The following is an 18,585-nucleotide window of genomic DNA, read 5'->3' on the forward strand; positions in this document are numbered from 1 at the left end:
ACCGCATTTTTATAGCGCTATCACATCAAAAAGAAAGTCTCTAAGCGCTCGCAGGAACGAATAATAATTATGTATTATTATGAATTGAACAGATATGTTTTGAGAAGTTGAAACTTGAGATAGAGGTGGCTTGTTTGATGAGTAGAGGGAGACTGTTCCACAAATGAGGTGCAGCAAACTTATTGCCATTAATTTTATGAGTGATTACCAAACGTCAATTCCCTTTAAAACCGATTATGGTTTGGGCTATATTTTGGGTGACTGGTTTGCGAGGCAAGATAATGCTAATGGGTGGCCTTTGCGGAATCTTGTTTTTTTCCGAGTAAAAGTCTGCCTTGATTTGTTGCTGCTCTTTATTGATGAAAGGGCCGGAGAACGTGACTTTCGCCTAATGGACCGCATTCAAATAATTTGGTCACAATAAAACATAATTATTCTAGATTTTTCATTTGGCAGGTTTCAGTGAGCCAGAGAGTGTCCTGTCTCTTTGAGTGCGCAGCCAGATCTTGAAAATTGCCAGCTACAGCTCCTGCCCTCTATGGTCAGAGAAATCTCTCAATTCTGTATCCGTTATTCACGAGCCTCGAAGTGTGTCAGATGTAAAGGCTCATTGATAATGTTCAGGTTATTTTCGTCTGTGCCCGTTGCTAACAAACAGCGCCACCACGAGGTTTACGACGGTTGATTTTTCAAACTCGGGTTGAATTGTGTTGAACCCATGATTGCACATATACATCTACACTACCACGTGATTTTGGACGCAAACAAATTGTTGGAGATGTTAGAAAAGCATTAATCATTAAGTCCTAGATTGAAATGAATCAATATTGTTCCGGGGTTTTTGTTGACAGAACTCGGGAGTTAGTAATACAATTTTGGTAAGGGTAAATAATGGTGTATTCTTTATCCCCTGCACACAAAATTACGTATTTTTGAGTTGTAATAGGTAAGCCAGCTGGCAACTCAGTGGACTATAAGATTAGATAGATAGATTTATTTATTGTCCACGTTAAAAAACATAGCAACTTGACATCCACTGGCCAAATACAAGTATACACAATCAACGTGACTAAGTGAGATTTATTTCATCAATTTTATTCAATACTTCCTTATTCACTTATGAGTACATTGTGTGACTGTCCGATGAGCCAGTGTATGGTATACGGGGCACAGTGAGCAAGAGTGACTGAAGTCGTGAAGTGAACCATAGTTGATTTATACATGTAAACGTTGTTTTATTAATGAAGTTATAACAAGTTTTTACACTTTATTTATTATTTTATCTTCTGACATTGTACATCAATAAATCTCCGTGTTAAATAATCAGCTAGACTTGGTAAGTCAGTTTTTGTTTAGTCTACGTATCTGAGTACAGAGACCTGAGTGATAGCCTATGGTGGAGCCTGTAATAGCGCCCTCTTGTGGATTAAAGACAATGGACACTATTGGTAATAATGTCAAAGACCAGTCTTCTCACTTGGTGTATCCCAACATATGCATCAAGTAACCAACCTGTGAAACTTTGAGCTTGATTGGTCGTCGGAGTTGCGAGATAACTATGAAAGAAGAAAAAACACCCTTGTCACACGAAGTTGTCTGCTTTCAGTTGCTTTCGAGACCTCAAATTCTAAACTTGAGGCCTGGAAATCAAATTTGTCGAAAATTACTTTCTTTTCTCAAACACTACGTCACTTCAGAGGGAGCCGTTTCCCACAATGTTTTATACTATCAACCTCTTCCCATTACTCGTTACCAAGTAAGGTTTTATGTTGATAATTGTTTTGAGTAATCACCAATAGTGTCCACTGCCTAACCTCCTACATTAATCTACGATCATCATCTGTGTACGACAGTGCACGTTTTGTTACAATGGTAGTAATTAACTTTATTACAGTGCAAACCGTGCAGACTGCATATGCAACCCCCCCCCCCCCCCCCCCAACAAACATCACACCCACTCCAAACACATTAATGTTAATGACTGTGGCCTTTACAGAAGTGGAACACAAACATACACTTGTGATTGTGACACATTTTTAGCATAAAAAGTAAGGATGCTTTTATCAATAATGTGCAATGTGCTTCTGTTGTGATCCCATTTCTGGAATGTTTTTCAAAGGCTACGCGCGAGAAGACCTTTTAGGCTTGACCACCGTCAGTGCCCGTATGGTGCAGCGTTAGGCCCGCATTTCCTCCGTCTTCGATAGCTACTTGCCCCACTAATCCATGGATGGATTGAGTGACGGGGCTGATGGACCGGTGCCGTATGCAATTATGTTCTCTATGCAATACTAAACGGAGGACATTATTGCATATGCAATTCGCAGGACGGTTTTGTAAACGCAATCGTGTCCGCCTGGACGCTGCTGCATATGCAGTTGTGTCCGCCCCGTGCAAAACCGTCCTTGAAGTCAATTAAACGCGTCGACGGAACATTCACGTTCGCTATTGTTTTTGGAAGATAAAGCCCCTTTAGTACATGTCATGAATGACATAGGAAATATATTTGGCCGTTGGGTATTCGCTGCAATAATAAAATACGTGAATATTCATGCTGAATACGTATAGGTTCCCAATGCGCACATTACATGTACAGTCATATGTAGGCCTATACATGTCCTTCGGACGGTTTTTGCATAGCCCGGACACGATTGCACATGCAAAAGTGTCCGGAACTGACAGTATTTCATGGCGGACACATTTGAATCTGACACCGGAATCTGGACTGTCGTGGCTCCTGAGATTAAATCCCTGTGCAATTTTGTTTCTGTATAATATCGAGTTGCCATCCTCAAAACAACTTTTTAAATCCCTGTTAGGGGACTGACTAGGCGGGGGCAAGCCTCCTAGGGTAAATATTACTCAGCCGAACCTAATTTGCTTGAATATCTTTGCTGGTGTGGTTGCATGAGATACTGTCTCCGGAGATTCGGTGCGCCGTATATGGTGAACTGTGTCCAACCTTTATCTGATAGCTCACTCTTCCTTCTGAATCATCATCCTATATCCCAGAATTTCTGGGAAACCGTCTAACAATAGCCCGTGTTATGCCTAAATCCTGCATCGTTATTCTGCTTTGTATTTTTGTTCATGAGAGTTCTTATTTGTTTTTATACAAAGTCCATTTGAAATTATGACTTGTCATAAAATGCACATTAGTTAAAACATTAAATATAAAAAGTTGTGTATAAGTAACGTCTGCACTATGTAAACGTCCGGGTTAGAATTTACCCGGATCCAGGTCCCGTGGGGCCTGACCCATTTCCGGGTTAGTATGACCCTGAATCTGTGTAAACAAGACACGGAAATGGGTCAAACTGACCCAGAATCCGAGTTGTAATCCCAGTTTTTAAAACAATTTACGGGTCAGTCTGACCAAGAAATGGGTCACCAAAAGACATGAAATCAGGATCAATTAAGTGTGCATTAAGCATGAAAATTTTTTGTTTTATAGATTTTGTTTGCATCTATCAAATCGTTTAGGTACCCCGCTGCTAACACATAGGGGTTTGAACTGCCTTTAGCTATTGGGCTATATTGATTGTCTATGTGGTCAGACGTCTGCTCCAGCAATGCAAAGGTCACAGGTCACAGGTCACAGGTTCGAATCCCACCCGAAAAAAAGTTGCCTGTGGATTTGTTCACAGAGCTCAGTAAAGTACTGAGTATAAATTGCCCAATACACGTCGGTGTAAGGGTAAAACAGAATGTAAGAATATCCATTGTTGTTGTTGTTGTTGTTGTTGTTTACTTCATCACTTTATTATTTAGCATAGTCCAGATGATGAAACTGCTTTGTTATCTTTTTTTCTCCACCGTAGACCGCAGCAGAGTAAGCGAATGAAGGCCTGCTTGAATAGTGGGTTGCAGGTGGCATAGCATAGCGGATTGGTGGCGCTACTCAAGTGGACGATGTTGCCAACCAACTGAAACAGGAAAATAAAGATAAAATGGTAACATGTAAAAGAAAAACAACCCGATTTTAACTTGAATTGTGTAGAGCACAATCATACCACTCCACATGGACCCTATTTTTTCACTGCTTATTAACGTCATGTGAAGATGAAGGTTTTCCATCAGTTCTCAATCTTGTCAGAAAAAAAATTATACCATGTTGAGATTTGTCCCAAACAGCGGTTGGGCCGCGCGTTTGCTGGCTGCACCCCACTGTTAGTCTTTGACTATTGTATAATGGTTTGAAGACCCAAAACGAAAAGAAGAAAACAAATACAGAAAAATTCATTCAACAATCAAGGTGATAGGCCTTAGTAATTGAGGTGTTTTTCGCACAGATAATGATGAACTATTAACCACACGATGTGCCAAAATATTTACCATGACGTCAAAACAGCAATTTTGTTTGGCCTCTCTGGGAGTCAATGTCCCCATGTGTTATTAACAGTAAGTGATGTTTCAAGCTTTGCATGGTGGGAATAATAAATAAATAAGGTTACTAAGTTAAATTGCGGGTACGTATGAAATATCTTTTGTGTGAGTGTAGGTGTGGCAGGAGATTCTCAACCCCCTTCAATTCGGCGAAGCTTGTACAAACTACTTCTGATAGCCCCGTCTTTTGAATCATCCTCCTACAGCCCACGTGGAGGACAACCTCCGGGCGACCGATTTCCCTGGAACTTAATAAATATGCTCTGAAAAGAGCCGATGTTTCGAACAGTATAGGCCTATAGTAACTCTGCTCGTCCCACCAGAAGTGGTGCGTTTGCTTTGCCCCCATCCCCATCGGACGTGTCCAATCTATGATGTAGCAGGAGCAAGGGTTTTGAGCAGGGATTTAAGCCCCCATCACCTAGTCATGGCCCAATACTTTATGGGTCGATAGTGGATGGTGTACTCACTGATCTCTTTTATATGACAGTATAATATAAATCGGTGAGTAATCTATCGATCACCGACATCTTGGGCCAAGACTCACCCATACAGTTAAGTTACGGAAGATGGTCAACATAGCGGTGGCTTACCGGTGCTTGTATGAGCAATTTTGTCCCCTGCCCCCGGTAGTGTGTGTGTGTACCCCCTTACGGTGGGCTGAAAAGTTGATTCAAAGGAGGGCGCTATCAGACTAACTTTCTACACAATTTTCCTTAGGCTCCTATTCACCGCGGGTCATCGGGCGGTTTACAATCATGTAAATAATGCAAAGTTAAGATGCATAATACACTCAACACCCTCGATACCAAACTAAATATCCAATCAATTGCATCCATATATCTTTTTGTTCATGCCATTCCAGTGAATCTTTGAACACTTTCGTGTTAGAATACTATTCTACGGAAGCCCATTAGCGCCAGTAAAATATAAATTTCAAATCCGTTATTACGGATTAGCAATCCGTTATTACGGATTAGCAATCCGTTATTACGGATTTGAAATCCGTTATTACGGATTCGTTATAATCCGTTATTACGGATTCGCAATTTGGACAGGGAACTTTCCGCCGTCTTTTTAGGAATCTTAGATCCCGACAGAGAAGGTCTTCGTTTATATAACTGTCATAAGAACAATGATTAGAAGACAGTTGTAGTTCCATTAATTATGGGTGACCCAATGACTTACTAAGTCCCCAGAGTAAAATAATTAAAAGGATAAAAATCAAACTAACATCACTTGGTTGGCAAAATTGACATTGGTTATATCTGAGTAGTTTTAATGAAATATATCAAGTCGAGTCTCCACCGTGAAGCATTTTTTGTCATGATATATCTACATGTATCCATGCATACCCTTCAAATTTCCGAAAACGCTCGTTATTTGCTTAACAGAAAAACTATGATTTCAAGTCAATTAAATCATGATGGAAACATGAACAGTTGTTTTATTATTATTTTTTGTTGACAATTAACATTTTTTTTTTAACAAGTAACGTTGCAGAAATCGGTCCCTAAAAACAGTACATATTGCCCTGGTTTGGCGAATCTTATGAAGTAAACTTAAGTGGTTGGAAAGATGTTTTTAAAGTACAATGTATGACCGCACACAATGCCATTTGTGCGATTTTCTCTATACTACGTGAAGTAAAACCATTCGTCATTTTGGTGGTGTCAAATCTTTGACTCCACATTATAGGCGGACGCCAGTCGATAGCTCTCGTCAATCAAACCACTGCACTTTAGGCTGAGTAACCAGCACATGCGCCCTAATCCGTAATAACGGATTACTAATCCGTAATAACGGATTACTAATCCGTAATAACGGATAACTAATTCGTAATAACGGATTACTAATCCGTAATAACGGAGTACTAATCCGTATAACGGATTGCAAATCCGTAATAACGGATTGCGAATCCGTAATAACGGATTTGAATTTTATTTTTTGCTGGCACTAATGGACCTTCGTACTATTCGAATTGTGGAGCGAAATAAATTCACTCAACTATACCAGATCTTGATTCTTCTAACATTATGACAAATCTTACCCAGCTTATTGTGTGAGTTTTGGGTAGATCAGGCCAGATGCTTGAAAGAAGAGAGTAAATTGAGTACGGGGTCCCAGAAATGACCATGACGACGATGATATACGACAGCGTGCGAGTTGCTCGTCTGCTGCTGACACTTCTAAGTCGGTAGGTGCTTTGTAGACTAGGTACTTGCGTCTGTTGAGACACACCAATGGATCTCATAACTATCTCGATGTTGTTTGGATTTTCGTTTTGTTCTTTGCCCGTCACTGGCTCATCGGTGTGGTTGGGTTGTTGAACGGGCCCGTTGGGTTGTTGGACGGGGCCGTTAGGTAGATGAACTGGGCCGTTGGGTTGTTGAACGGGGCCGTTAGGTAGTTGAATTTGGCCATTGGGTTGTTGAACGGACGCGTTTTGAACGGGGCCGTTGGGTTGTTGAACGGGGCCATTGGATCGTTGAACCGGGCCGTTGGGTTGTTGAACGGACGCGTTTTCAGGGACGGCCTCGGTGCCGTATTTTGCCGCACTGTTTGCCTTTACTTTTGGTTTAGAGCAACCGTTCTGTCGTCGTCGACGGATAACTTTGAAGAAAATAAGGGAATAAAGACAAGATGTGCCCACGATCGGTATCCATGATACTACAATGGATGCACCCAGTAGTACTGCTTTGTTACTTGCGTATGGTATGTAACACATGAACGGCTGGATTGGTCTAAAAACGCCCATTTGAGGCAGAATTAGTATGACGACGGACCACAAGAGAAATGGGAAGAGGATACCCGGCAGTAGCATCTGGGCAGCATGTCTTCGGTTCTTCTCCCGGAGGTGTTTAAGAGGCATACACAAGGCTCGGTAGCGATCCACACAGATGATGAAGGTTAGTAGAAACGTCGTGTGTACGAAAACCGTATTCAAGAAGACAGACACTATGCATACTGCGTTGCCGAATGGCCAATAGCCAATCAGCCAAGCTACGTTTAAGATAATGGGTGTGATGCCACTGGCGAGATCAGCAAGCGCTAAAGTAACAATGTAGTAGTTAGAGTATGTCTGTAGTTTCCTGAACTTGATGAAGGATATCACTACCAGTGAGTTACCAGTAATTGTAACCAACAACACAGCCAGGCAGAGTGTGGTTTTCAGCGCGAAAAGCCACAACGGGGACGGGGGAAACTCGGGCAGCCCAGGGTGAACCACTTCGGGATTTCCAGGCTGATTTGAAGATGTTTCGACAGTAGTCTCGTTTGGCAACTCGTAGAAATTAAACTTTGTCTGCTGTGCACTCATTCTGCCTGATCTGTGGCTCTACGGCAGTGATTCCAATAATATTGCAGTTCCAATAGTGAAAGTCCAAACAGGAAACTGAATGACACCAAACTTGCCTGTAATTTAATAACTTTAACTATTATGTCTCACAACTCTTTTTGTGACAAAACTGCGATAGTCATCAATGTTTTTGTTGGTAAAGTTTCTTGCAAAGAATTCACCAGAACGTTAACTCTAAACACGCATGCAGGGAAAGACCATTTTATACCTAAATCCTCATGGAAAGGCAACTAACTTGATGGTTGGTTATATAAAGCTAGCTCCCGGTGACGGCTGGTTTTGAAACTGACAAACTGAGCATGTCCGAACAGCAGAGAGCCAATCGAGGTTCCAGAAAGTCGTTTCCGCCACACGTGCATGTGTTGCACGCGCTCAAAATGTATACTTCTAAAAGCTACATCGACTCACGTCTGTGTGTTTTGTTTCCCCCCCCCCCCCCCAATCACGCATGCATGGTTCGTTATGACAGAAGCTGATAAACCAGACAAGGTCTCTCTCTACGAAAAAAAAAATGCCCACGCGAACGGCAGGTCCAAGTATGAGCTTCTTTTCTTTCAAGAAAACTAGCTCACTGTATTTTCTATGGCTTATATAAATATAACTATGGCCAATCAGCGTGAAGAAGGCGTGGCTTAGAATTGCGTCACACTTACGCCATGCGTGGTTGTCGTCTATAAGGGCCCCTTTCACACAAAATCAATTTAGCAAGGGTCCCTTGCTAAAGTTGTAGCATGGTTGTACAATTTTACAAATAATGTTCCTCATGTGAAAGGACAAACACAACCTACCGTCCAAGTTCTCTTGCAAAATCTTGTCAAACATTCAACATTACAACCATGCTTAAAAGGGAACCTCGGTCGTGTGAATGGGCCTTTACGTTTACGACATCGAATGAGTCATATTATGTGTTCCTTATCTGTTATTTTCTCTAACTGACTAGAGAGCACTGTATCCCCTTTGAGGGAGTGACCAAAAGTAGGACATATACCCTTAGTATAGGCCGATTCGATGTTGAAGCTGGACATGTTTTTAATGTCAAAGACTCAAGTATCCCGTGCCTAAATAAATAACAAACCCGTGAATATCAACTTACATAATACCAACTTACATACATGGGTAAAAACCAAAAATTAATATTCTTTATCCCTGATGCAAATTTAACATCTATTAAACTTACATAATAAAAGAAGAAAAAACATTGTTTCAGACGTCTAATACTATGATTCAGGCCTGAAGTCTTTTATTACTAATTTAGTGAGAAATTACCTCTTTCTCAAATACGTTACTTCAGAGGGAGCCGTTTCTCACAATGTTTTATGCTGTCAACAGCTCCCCGTTGCTTGTTCCCAAGTTAGTTTTTATGCTATCAATTATTTTGAGTATAGTTATCAATAAGTGTCCATATAAAGTGCCTTTATAATGTATTTTAGTTTTCTGAGAGATCAATTGGATTTCAATTATTGGTATGAAAAGATTAATGATAAACAGTGTGATTTAATTAGAATTTGTCAGACATTTTAATATTCCACACGACCATTATTTTTCCATATTCCATCTCCGAAGAAGAGGTTACAGTGCCCTCAACGTCTTTACACCAACCAATGTGTGTGCAGAAAACTTTGAGGTCACCACTGCGCATGCCTTTTAACTTTTTTTGAGGTCACCCACCCCGGACCCGTCTGCGCATGTCTATTTCCTTGTGCGTGATCTGTGTGAACTTTTAATTTTTGACGGACGACATTTAATTTTATGCAGTTTGATTGTCCTGCCCGCCAGCTTAGAAAAATAGTAAATTTTTCTCAATTTGTCTAAACAGAAGTTACACAAGAGTCAAAACTGGTCCATTTCTAAGTGAAGCCAACGGTAAGTGTTGAATCTCAACTTGAAACAAAACGTCGTTTTGAGCTGCAATCTAGAAACTCCGGACATGCCGGATCCCACTGAGAGTGAGACACTGACTGAGCAGACGTTAATTTTGTCTAACTCTAACTCCTATCCTAACTAAGACCTAAGTAAAAATGTTTTTGAAGTAGAATGAATGCTGTAGTCGAGTCGACGTCCTCTATCTTCGACAACAACAAGACTTAATCGCAACAATCCATGTCGCCCATGGATGATGCTTTTAATATCAAGGGCAGGGTCGTTGCTGTGTGAATGTGATTTATAAATAAAGGCCCGATATAATTATTTATGTACATAGTCTAGGCCTACATTTTTACAGTTTGTTGATGCTTTGTTGCATGCTTCGCTCCGCGGCGAGGGTGCAAGGCTGTTTCTGTGAGGATATTCCAGATAAATACTTGTTTTTAAAATCATGAAATACTTTGTCCTTGTATTCGTCTCTCAAGTTATTCAATATTTTTAGGCTAGTTGGTTTTAGAAATTAGAAGGAAAACTAACTAAAGGATTAACCATGTCATTGTCAGTCAAACCTCTCAACAATTAAGTGGAAATCCCTCTTCAAGACTTACCCTCTGTAGTCACTAGTCAGGTAGTCATATATGGGGATTGTCATCGTAGTGTGATTTCCAGCAACTCATTAAAGTTAGACATCTTGATTTTCTAAGTTCTACATTACATGTTCAAAAGACACTTTCATTCACTAAACACTTAATAAATTAAGCCATCCTGTCCACACAATGCGCACAAGCTAGTGTGATGTGTCTTTTTACTTTAGAAATGTTTTGTTTTTTACCGGCTCAATAATACAGGAAACAGATATACATATTAAAGTTTGTCAAAATCCTCTTCTTCTTCATTATAAAGTGCAGCCTTCGCCAACAGCATATGAGCTGGTGTTGCATTCCACACAGGCATACACAATTTGTGTAACAACTACAGTGTACTGTCTGTAGTGAATGACAGTATAGTTTTTCAAAATGTGTTTAATTATTAATACTGCCTACTGAACAGTTGAAGTGTTGATTAACTACAAGAAAGTGTAGGCATCATGATTAAACAATGCCAAGTGATTGTTAGTCACAATACATGAAAACGGACCCTGCTCTGACACCCTCCCTTGATGCTTTCAAGAACACACTGAGAGCTCCCTTAAGATAGTAATTTGGCTGGTCAGTCTTTACTTGCACCATGTATTATATTATATTATATTGCAGCTCGTGGTTTCATGCTTGCGCTCAATCGTAGTGCGATAATCTTCACTAGTATTAAATTGAAATGAAGAGCTGCACTTATAAAGGAGAAAAATAATACAGTGTTTTTGTTCATTACATGTTGACAACATCAATCATCAATTATTTACAAATGATGACACAAAGATAAAATTATTTACGAGTTAAATAACTTGACCAAAGTTTCTGTTTGTGTATATATACATCATAGCTTATATAAGGGGATAGTAAAGTTCTCCAATTAATGTCCTTTTTGTATCCAGTATAATACCCTTAAAGAAAGTTCAGCAGCAAATCTGAAATTCAGGGTATTTTGAGCAATAAAACGAATTGCAAAATAATAAAATATTGATTTATATAGAAGAGGACACAAGTTAACAATCTGTAAACTTACTTTTACCCCCAAAAATTCCCCATTTTTATTTTTGAAAGAACAAATTTCGAAATGTTCCCATGGGATTTATGTTTTTCAGGTTTCAGCTGCATCATGGTGCACCAAAGTAAAGTAATTTTGTCCATCATAGTCCTCGCCCTCCTACACCCTGCATGTAAGTACTATCTTCCAACATCCAAGATTCTTTCTTTTACTAGCAAGTTTTGCTACTCTTGATCCTTTTTTAGAACATCGACAGTGCTCAAATTTTACTCTGGACCACAGTCCAAGGCCAGTGATTTAAGCGTCTAGGCCCAATATCATGTCTTTACTTTATTCTCCGCTTACATGGCAAACGCCTTCTGTGCTAGCTGTGTAAGCGTAGAATGCCTAGTACCATGAAGTACAGAAGTGCAGAAGCCAAAAATCCCCGCTGACCCGTGAAATATGCTTGATGTAAGCATGGAATTCTCTGCTTTCGTAAGCGGCAATTCTTTGCTAACGGTAAGCAGAGCCATCAAATTGGGCTCTGGTCAGTTAACTTACTTCAAAATTGACAAGTCTGAAGGTCTTCCCCCCACCCCGCCTTTATTTAACAGAAATACCTCACTGATTTACCTTTAATTAAACAAATTCAGGTCTGGAATGGCTTGGGGGCTAGCCTCTGATGCCCCCTGGACTTGACCTTGGTCTCACTTTAACTCTTTTGAGCTTTCAATTGTTGTTATTTTGGCAACCAAAATAATCAATAGGGATTTTCTTGGGTTTCCATACAAAGTGCTATTTTGTCAAGTTTAACTGTTTTTCAAGAGAGTTATTTTTCTGCAGGATTAATAAGAAATATTAAATTTTGAAACCCGATCAATTTGTCGTTGATAATTTCCAATCCATACATTGGAGGAGAGGAAAATGGTCCTCATTGGAATTTTAACCCAAGACCCCTGACACTCCGAAGATGCTCTACCAACTGAGCTATGAGGCACAGCGGTTTAAGTTGTGTGTACTTCCTCAGGTTTTCTGTAAGTTTCTAATTCTGTAATTTGTCTTTAAGCATTGGTTTTGGGTTTTGTTTTTCTGATGCAGTAATTGATGCAGTGAACAAAGTTAAGCCTCGAGAGGAGGATCACAGATGGCATGAACAGCTTGATCCCAAAGGTAACGACTGAGTTAATTGAAAAAGCCACTCGAATGTTACATTTGAATAATGTCTGGTACAGCGACTTGCTTGATCACAAGTAAACTGCTTAAATTTTAAATCCTAACCCCATCACGATAGTCGGGTTGGCTGAGGGGCATGTATCCTCACCGTCCACCTCTAATACCCTCGTTCGAATCACACAGGGGCACTATGAAAATTAGGTTGTCGGTCCCCCCCCCCATATGAAATTTAAACTTCCTTCCCTTTCTTCTCTCCATTGGCTAGTACAGTAATTAAGTTTACTTTGCTGAGAATCCTTGGCTTCACATGGAATAATTGAAATGAAATGAAATGGAATGAAGATAGCTGCTACATGTAGCTGGTATTGATAAATGTATGTATCTGGGTATTTTTTTACACAATCCCATGTATTTGTTTCTCACATACAGGGCATGACACTGATGTTCTAGATGACCAAGGGTAAGTTATAGTTGTTCAAATATGAACTTGTAATAATTTAACTCTAAACTCATCTACTTCAAAAACCTAGGTAGATCTTGTTATGCCATGGGGACCCCCCCCCCCCACCCCAGAGGTCTGTCGATGTTCGACTAAGCAATATCTCTGAGCAATATCCCGTACTTGTCATATCAACTCCAAACGTGGTTTGTAGACTGGTCATGGGATCCCCAAGAAACCTAAGCTTTAACACTCTTGAGGCCAAATGTCAATATTATTATGGCTTAAACAAAAGAAATGTTGCCTTTTCCCCCACACTATCCCCTCTGCCTTCCCTCACCACTCCTCACCTATCCGTCCCAACTCATCTTTCCCACCCTTATACCCAACCCACTTCAACAATGATTAAATCCCCTTTAAAAAATAGAAATTTGGGGAGGGGTGGGGTAGTTGTAGTGTGTATGAGCGTTTTCACCTGTTGGTCTTTCCGCAGCACAACATTGGCTAAACACTCTGTTTTACAAGTGTCAAATGTCAAGAAACGGACTGACTTGCAGAGCGTGTTTTCAAACACACTTAACTTGGTATAATTAAATTCAGCGCTCCTATAATAAATGTTTCAAAACTATGGACATTTCAATAATTGCAATCCTTTATTGCTTTGGTCTTAGGAAGTTCATATAATTTAACAAACAAACACTCTCCACTAAATTTAACAATCTGACATATTGCAGTGCCTTCCACAGCAGCTGAAGGGCATTATTTCTGCAAGATAGGGCATACTTGTTAAAGTTTGCATCATAGACGATAAATTTGGCATGAAACATGGAAAGATGTTCACCTTGAAACCATAGAAGGCTAGAGGTTGTTTTTTCCGTATAATTTGTCTAGTTGAAAAATGTCAAGGTACAAAAGTCCTTGAATGTTTTGTCAAACACAAGTTTATTAGAATAATTTTACAATATGAAATTCTGATAAAATTATTAGTCTATCCTTTTTGAAGTGCATTTTTTACACTGATGGCATAAACTCAGTTATGATACTCACTGGGGGGGGGGGAGTTCTATGAAACTGTCCCTCCCTGATAACAACAGTAAGGCTCTAACAAAATAAGAAGAAATTATGAGAGCATCTTTTTACCCGCTGAAAGTCAAACAGGAAAAAGACAGGTCCAAAAAGGTCACAGACTATAAGTAAGTTACATTCAAAAGCATGAACACTGAGGGCGCAATTGGTTTCCTTATATATATTTGATTGATTTGAGCAATTAGAAGTTACATCTGTGTGAAAAGTGGCTTATTCTATTAAAACAATAACCTATTGAATTGTATTTGTTTGTAAGATATCATTTGCACAGCCTGACTCAAGGATATGAAGCTTCAAGGCCAGGTCTAATCTGCATTCAGCAAAAATTGTGAATGTCAATGGACATTGGGGATGAAGTGATTTAAAAGGTTGCACACACCATGGAGGTAGAAATGCACACACAAAGGATGTTTTCACTGTATAATATTTGACAGCTCAAATTGCATTGCATTAAAGGATTGGCATTTTCTGACCTTGGTGTGTAAAAACTGCACATGCTTACAGTTGGAAAAAAAGATAACACAGGCTAAGCACAGCTTTACAATCTACAACAACATCACCAACATTAGCACAACTTGGAGTTGTCAAATCAAATCTAACTTTGAAGGGAAAAAACCCAGCGTTTATAAATAAAATCAAAGCTGTTGATTGCTCGAAAGACTTGCATTACGTTCCACTTGGAAATGCTATCATTGCTCCCTGCGTAATTAATGTAATACAACACACTAACCTGTCGCTCATTGATCAGCACGACTGCTCAGAAGACTAATTTTAAGGTCAACATTTTAAAGAATCCACATTCTGAATATTTTTTTAAAAGTTGTTTTTAAATGTTGCCATTTGTGCAAACCTTCAGAAACAACATTTCATGCATTTTTCTAATGGTAGACACAGATCCCCTACTGACTTGTCAGTCTCATTTCTTTTTCCAATTATACACCCCCAGATTGCACAACGTGGTGGACGACTTTCAGTCTATTGTGAATAACTTCTTTGGCCCAGATGAATCCGGGATGCCAGGCTTCAACATGTCTGCCGTGATGCTGTCGGCTGAGAAACAGAGGCATGAGATGGAAATGAGAGGTCCATACTCTCAGGCAGGGTCGTTCGCCAGAGAACCTCTAATCCCAAACGCTATTCTGAAACGACTCAGCGTAAGTTTAACTTAAATGTATCAAAGTGTGTATTTAGTTTTTTTCAATGGAGAAATGAATATATTACAGCCGTTGATTTGACCAAACTCTTCTTAAGTCAGGATAAATCTTAGTACTTGGGACAAGTAAAGCATTGAACCCACCCTAAGTTAGGATGATTAACTCGTCCTAGCTCGATGTAGGATTAATCCTAGCGTTCCGTGAAATCGGCTGCAGGCCATGAACTTTGCTCTTGAAGGAGCACAAGGGGCACTTTATGAGGGGAAATTCACATTCTTATTGTATCTTTGCAAAGGGCACCACAGCAAAAGCACAGGGCACTAATGCATTTATGCTGGTGTCATGGGTATATTATAAGGCCTGATGGTGGAAAGTCCTGTCAAATCTTCCAAATGCTGCTAACTTGAGAAATAAGTAATAATTTTTAAAACTATTTCTTTGATTGGACAAATAAATTGTTTGCACTTTTAGATTTCATAACTAATGAGGAATTCCAAAGCATTTCCACAAAACATGTACATCTTTTGCATGGGTACATATCACACATTCCTTAAATATTGTTACAAACTTTAAGCCAATCAGGGAGCAAAGATTACAGGTTGTGTTTCCTATTGATAAAAGATGTGTTCTTTTATGGTGATTGAGCAGTATAGTTGTGATTTTCTTGAAATAAAGTACATTATAAATTGGATAGATTTGTTGCAAATTCAAAGCCAAATTCATTCTATTACGCAATATCATGTGATGCAAAAAGTTATAGTAAATTTCCATGGCATGGACAAGTGTGTTTGAAGGACATATCCATAAATTCTGGAAGATTTCAAACCTTATCACCCACGCCAAAGGAAAATAAAACTTAAACTTGACTTTCAAAGGTTTCAATATTTGTGGAGGCCTGTTTTGAGCTTTATATCAGTTCAATTCAAGTGCACTTTTTATATTTTTTATCTCAAGTAAAAAAGGTAATGTTAACTTCCTGGTGTGCTTTTAGAGTTATTAACAGTTGATGAAACGACAGTTCAATGCATTCTGCTGACAAAAGAAAGTCTTAAGCATTTCAAACAGAGGAGTTTTAAGCTCTAGGGAAAAAGCAAAAAATTCATGTTCAGCTTCACCATTTGGTTGAACAAACCACTTCCATGTAATCCGCAGGTGACTGCCAGTGCAATTCAATGCAGTGTATGCAGTTAGTTGCGAACATTAAATTCTTATTCAAAGTAAAAAGTGCACTTAACAAGTCATTTAATTATCTATTTTAAGAGGTTCCATAGATAATGCACTGATAAGCCCTTAATGGGCTGCTGGGAACTCTTATGTATCTCCTAAGTGAGCAACTTTCAAATGATGGACCCTGGGAAAAAGAAACATCGTTTGTCATCAAGTTTGATTGCCATAAATATTGTACAAACAGATTTTGAATCTTTTTGGACTCTTTTATATAAATGACATACAGGATTAATATGATTAGTGAGCAACATTCTGAGTAACGGACTCTGGGAGTGAGCAACATTCTGAATGATTGAATCTGGGAAATAGACAACAGTTTCATATAAAGTTTTATTGCCATCAATTTAAGAAAAATTTAGGACCTTTTGGGACTTTTTTAATGTATAATTCCCAATGGTGTTTCACAAAACTGACGTACATTGAAATCATTAGAGAGCTACCAATGAAGGATGGAGCCTGGGAATTAGACCCCAGTTTTTTTTTATAAAGGTTGATTGCCATTTTTTTTTTTTTTTTTTAATTCCAAATGATGTTTTTCACGTGGTGAGACTTGCAATTACAAGGATGTGGGTTCAAATCCTTCCAAGCTCACCATTGCATGATTTTACAATGACAGGATGGAGTATTGTTGTCTAGTTACTAAATCACACTTCTTGATATTGTGCAATTCATAATCATAGCCCAATAACGAATGTTTGTATGAGAGAGAATGGCTGTTGCCAGCTTGGTGTTTATTTCCCCTTGTGGGACTTTGCCGAGTTCCGTTGAAGATCATCTAAACAACAAATTGGCGCAAAATATTAATATGATTTTGGTTTCTACACAGCCAGATATTATTTGGAATATGACCGCAGTTGAAGTATTCCAGCTCTTACAAGCGACTGAAGTCACCTATGAGTCTCTGACACACATACTGAGTAACCTTCGCACAGAGGAGTTTGACATGATTTTCGACATTGCAAGTAGTGAGGAGCAAATGCAGGTTAGCTATTATCTGTAACTCCAGGGCCTAATTTCATTGAGCTGCTTAAAGGCACTGGACTCGTTTGGTAATAACTCAATACTAGCAAAACTACTTAATTTCTTGATAATGAGCAAGGGAAAACTGTTGTAAAACATTGTGGGAACAACTCTTGTCTGAAATAGCATTGTTTTTGAGAAAGGTAATTTCTCACTCAAATATTTGAACCTGAGAAAGACTTTGGGCCTAAAGCCTTTCTCAGGCATCTGAAAGCTCTCAAATTTGTGCAACAAGGGTGTTTTTCTGTTTTTATTCTCTTACTACTTAGATGAGCGATTGAACCCAAATTTGCACAGATTTATTTTTGTAAAAATGTTGGGATACACCAAGTGGGAATACTGATCTTTGACAATTACCAAAGGTGCCCACAGTGCCTTTATAAACAACATGTAGTTAAGCATAATAACATTATGCATACCAGAATTAGTTAACCAGCCAAAATAACATTAAACATTTACAGTTTGTGACTGGTATCCTGCTCATTTATGCCCAGCAGAAATTTGATAAGCAATATTTGCTGCTAAGGCAGCTCTATGAAATTGGCCCCTGATTTCTAATGCTTTGCTGGCAAAGCCCAGGTGGCATATAGTTGTAACATTTTGTAACTGACAGTAATGGACCCTTTGCATAGTGCACAACACTGCTGGTACGCTGAGGTCGCATGCACGCTTATGCATCAAGATCGGCTATCGTTTAATGATCTGCCTCCTTTTGCCCAATTAAGGGTACTATTTGAGAGTGTGATGTCATATGCAAGGGGTCTATTTACTTTGGTTTTTTCCTGTTCCTGCCTTAAATAAATATACTGGAAAGTGATACTAAAAACAAACTGGTCTGTATTTAAATAGTTCAGACATTTTTTTCTTATACAAGATAGAAAAATCATCTTGACAAATTAAGAATTTTAAAGGATTTGGGTACTCAAAATACAATGTCCATAGATTAACATTAAACTTGCACGGTTTAGAGGGGCACGGTTTGAAGATAATGTTGGTAGATAGCTTCCCTTGAACTATTACTTGCTACTGCTGAGGTGCTGTAAATTTTAAGAAATGAGTAAAATAAGTCACAAAAAGAGTTTAAGCTTGTAAAAGTGTATTACATGCATGTTTTACATGCTAAAACTGAAACAAAAATTATTTTGTGACATTGTTTTACTCTTTTTTTAAAAACTACAGCACCTCAGCATTATAGCCTTTTTTTATGGAAAGCTTTCTACAATTAATATCTTTAAACTGTCCAAGTTTAATGT

At 38.9% G+C, this 18,585-nt stretch overlaps 2 protein-coding genes across 2 annotated transcripts in view; one reads left to right on the forward strand and one right to left on the reverse strand.

Moving 5' to 3' along the window:
• Positions 1-3,220: 3,220 nt before the first annotated feature.
• On the reverse strand, positions 3,221-7,705 carry LOC117292853 (muscarinic acetylcholine receptor M4-like). The gene is made up of 2 exons (XM_033775023.1): positions 6,437-7,705; positions 3,221-3,286 (listed from the first exon to the last, which is right to left on the reverse strand). The coding sequence occupies exons 1-2, from the start codon at positions 7,703-7,705 to the stop codon at positions 3,221-3,223; spliced, it is 1,335 nt and encodes a 444-aa protein (XP_033630914.1).
• Positions 7,706-9,463: 1,758 nt separating this feature from the next.
• LOC117293081 (stereocilin-like) overlaps positions 9,464-18,585 on the forward strand; it is a 37,367-nt gene continuing 28,245 nt past the window's right edge. Inside the window, exons 1-6 of the mRNA XM_033775296.1 lie at positions 9,464-9,607; positions 11,349-11,423; positions 12,332-12,403; positions 12,836-12,866; positions 14,878-15,085; positions 17,139-17,294. Coding sequence (XP_033631187.1) covers positions 11,363-11,423; positions 12,332-12,403; positions 12,836-12,866; positions 14,878-15,085; positions 17,139-17,294 — 528 coding nt within the window. The 5' untranslated portion in view covers positions 9,464-9,607; positions 11,349-11,362. The remainder of the gene's footprint in view (positions 9,608-11,348; positions 11,424-12,331; positions 12,404-12,835; positions 12,867-14,877; positions 15,086-17,138; positions 17,295-18,585) is intronic.

Source organism: Asterias rubens, chromosome 7, assembly GCF_902459465.1.
Source record: "Asterias rubens chromosome 7, eAstRub1.3, whole genome shotgun sequence".
NCBI classification, from domain to species: domain Eukaryota; kingdom Metazoa; phylum Echinodermata; class Asteroidea; order Forcipulatida; family Asteriidae; genus Asterias; species Asterias rubens.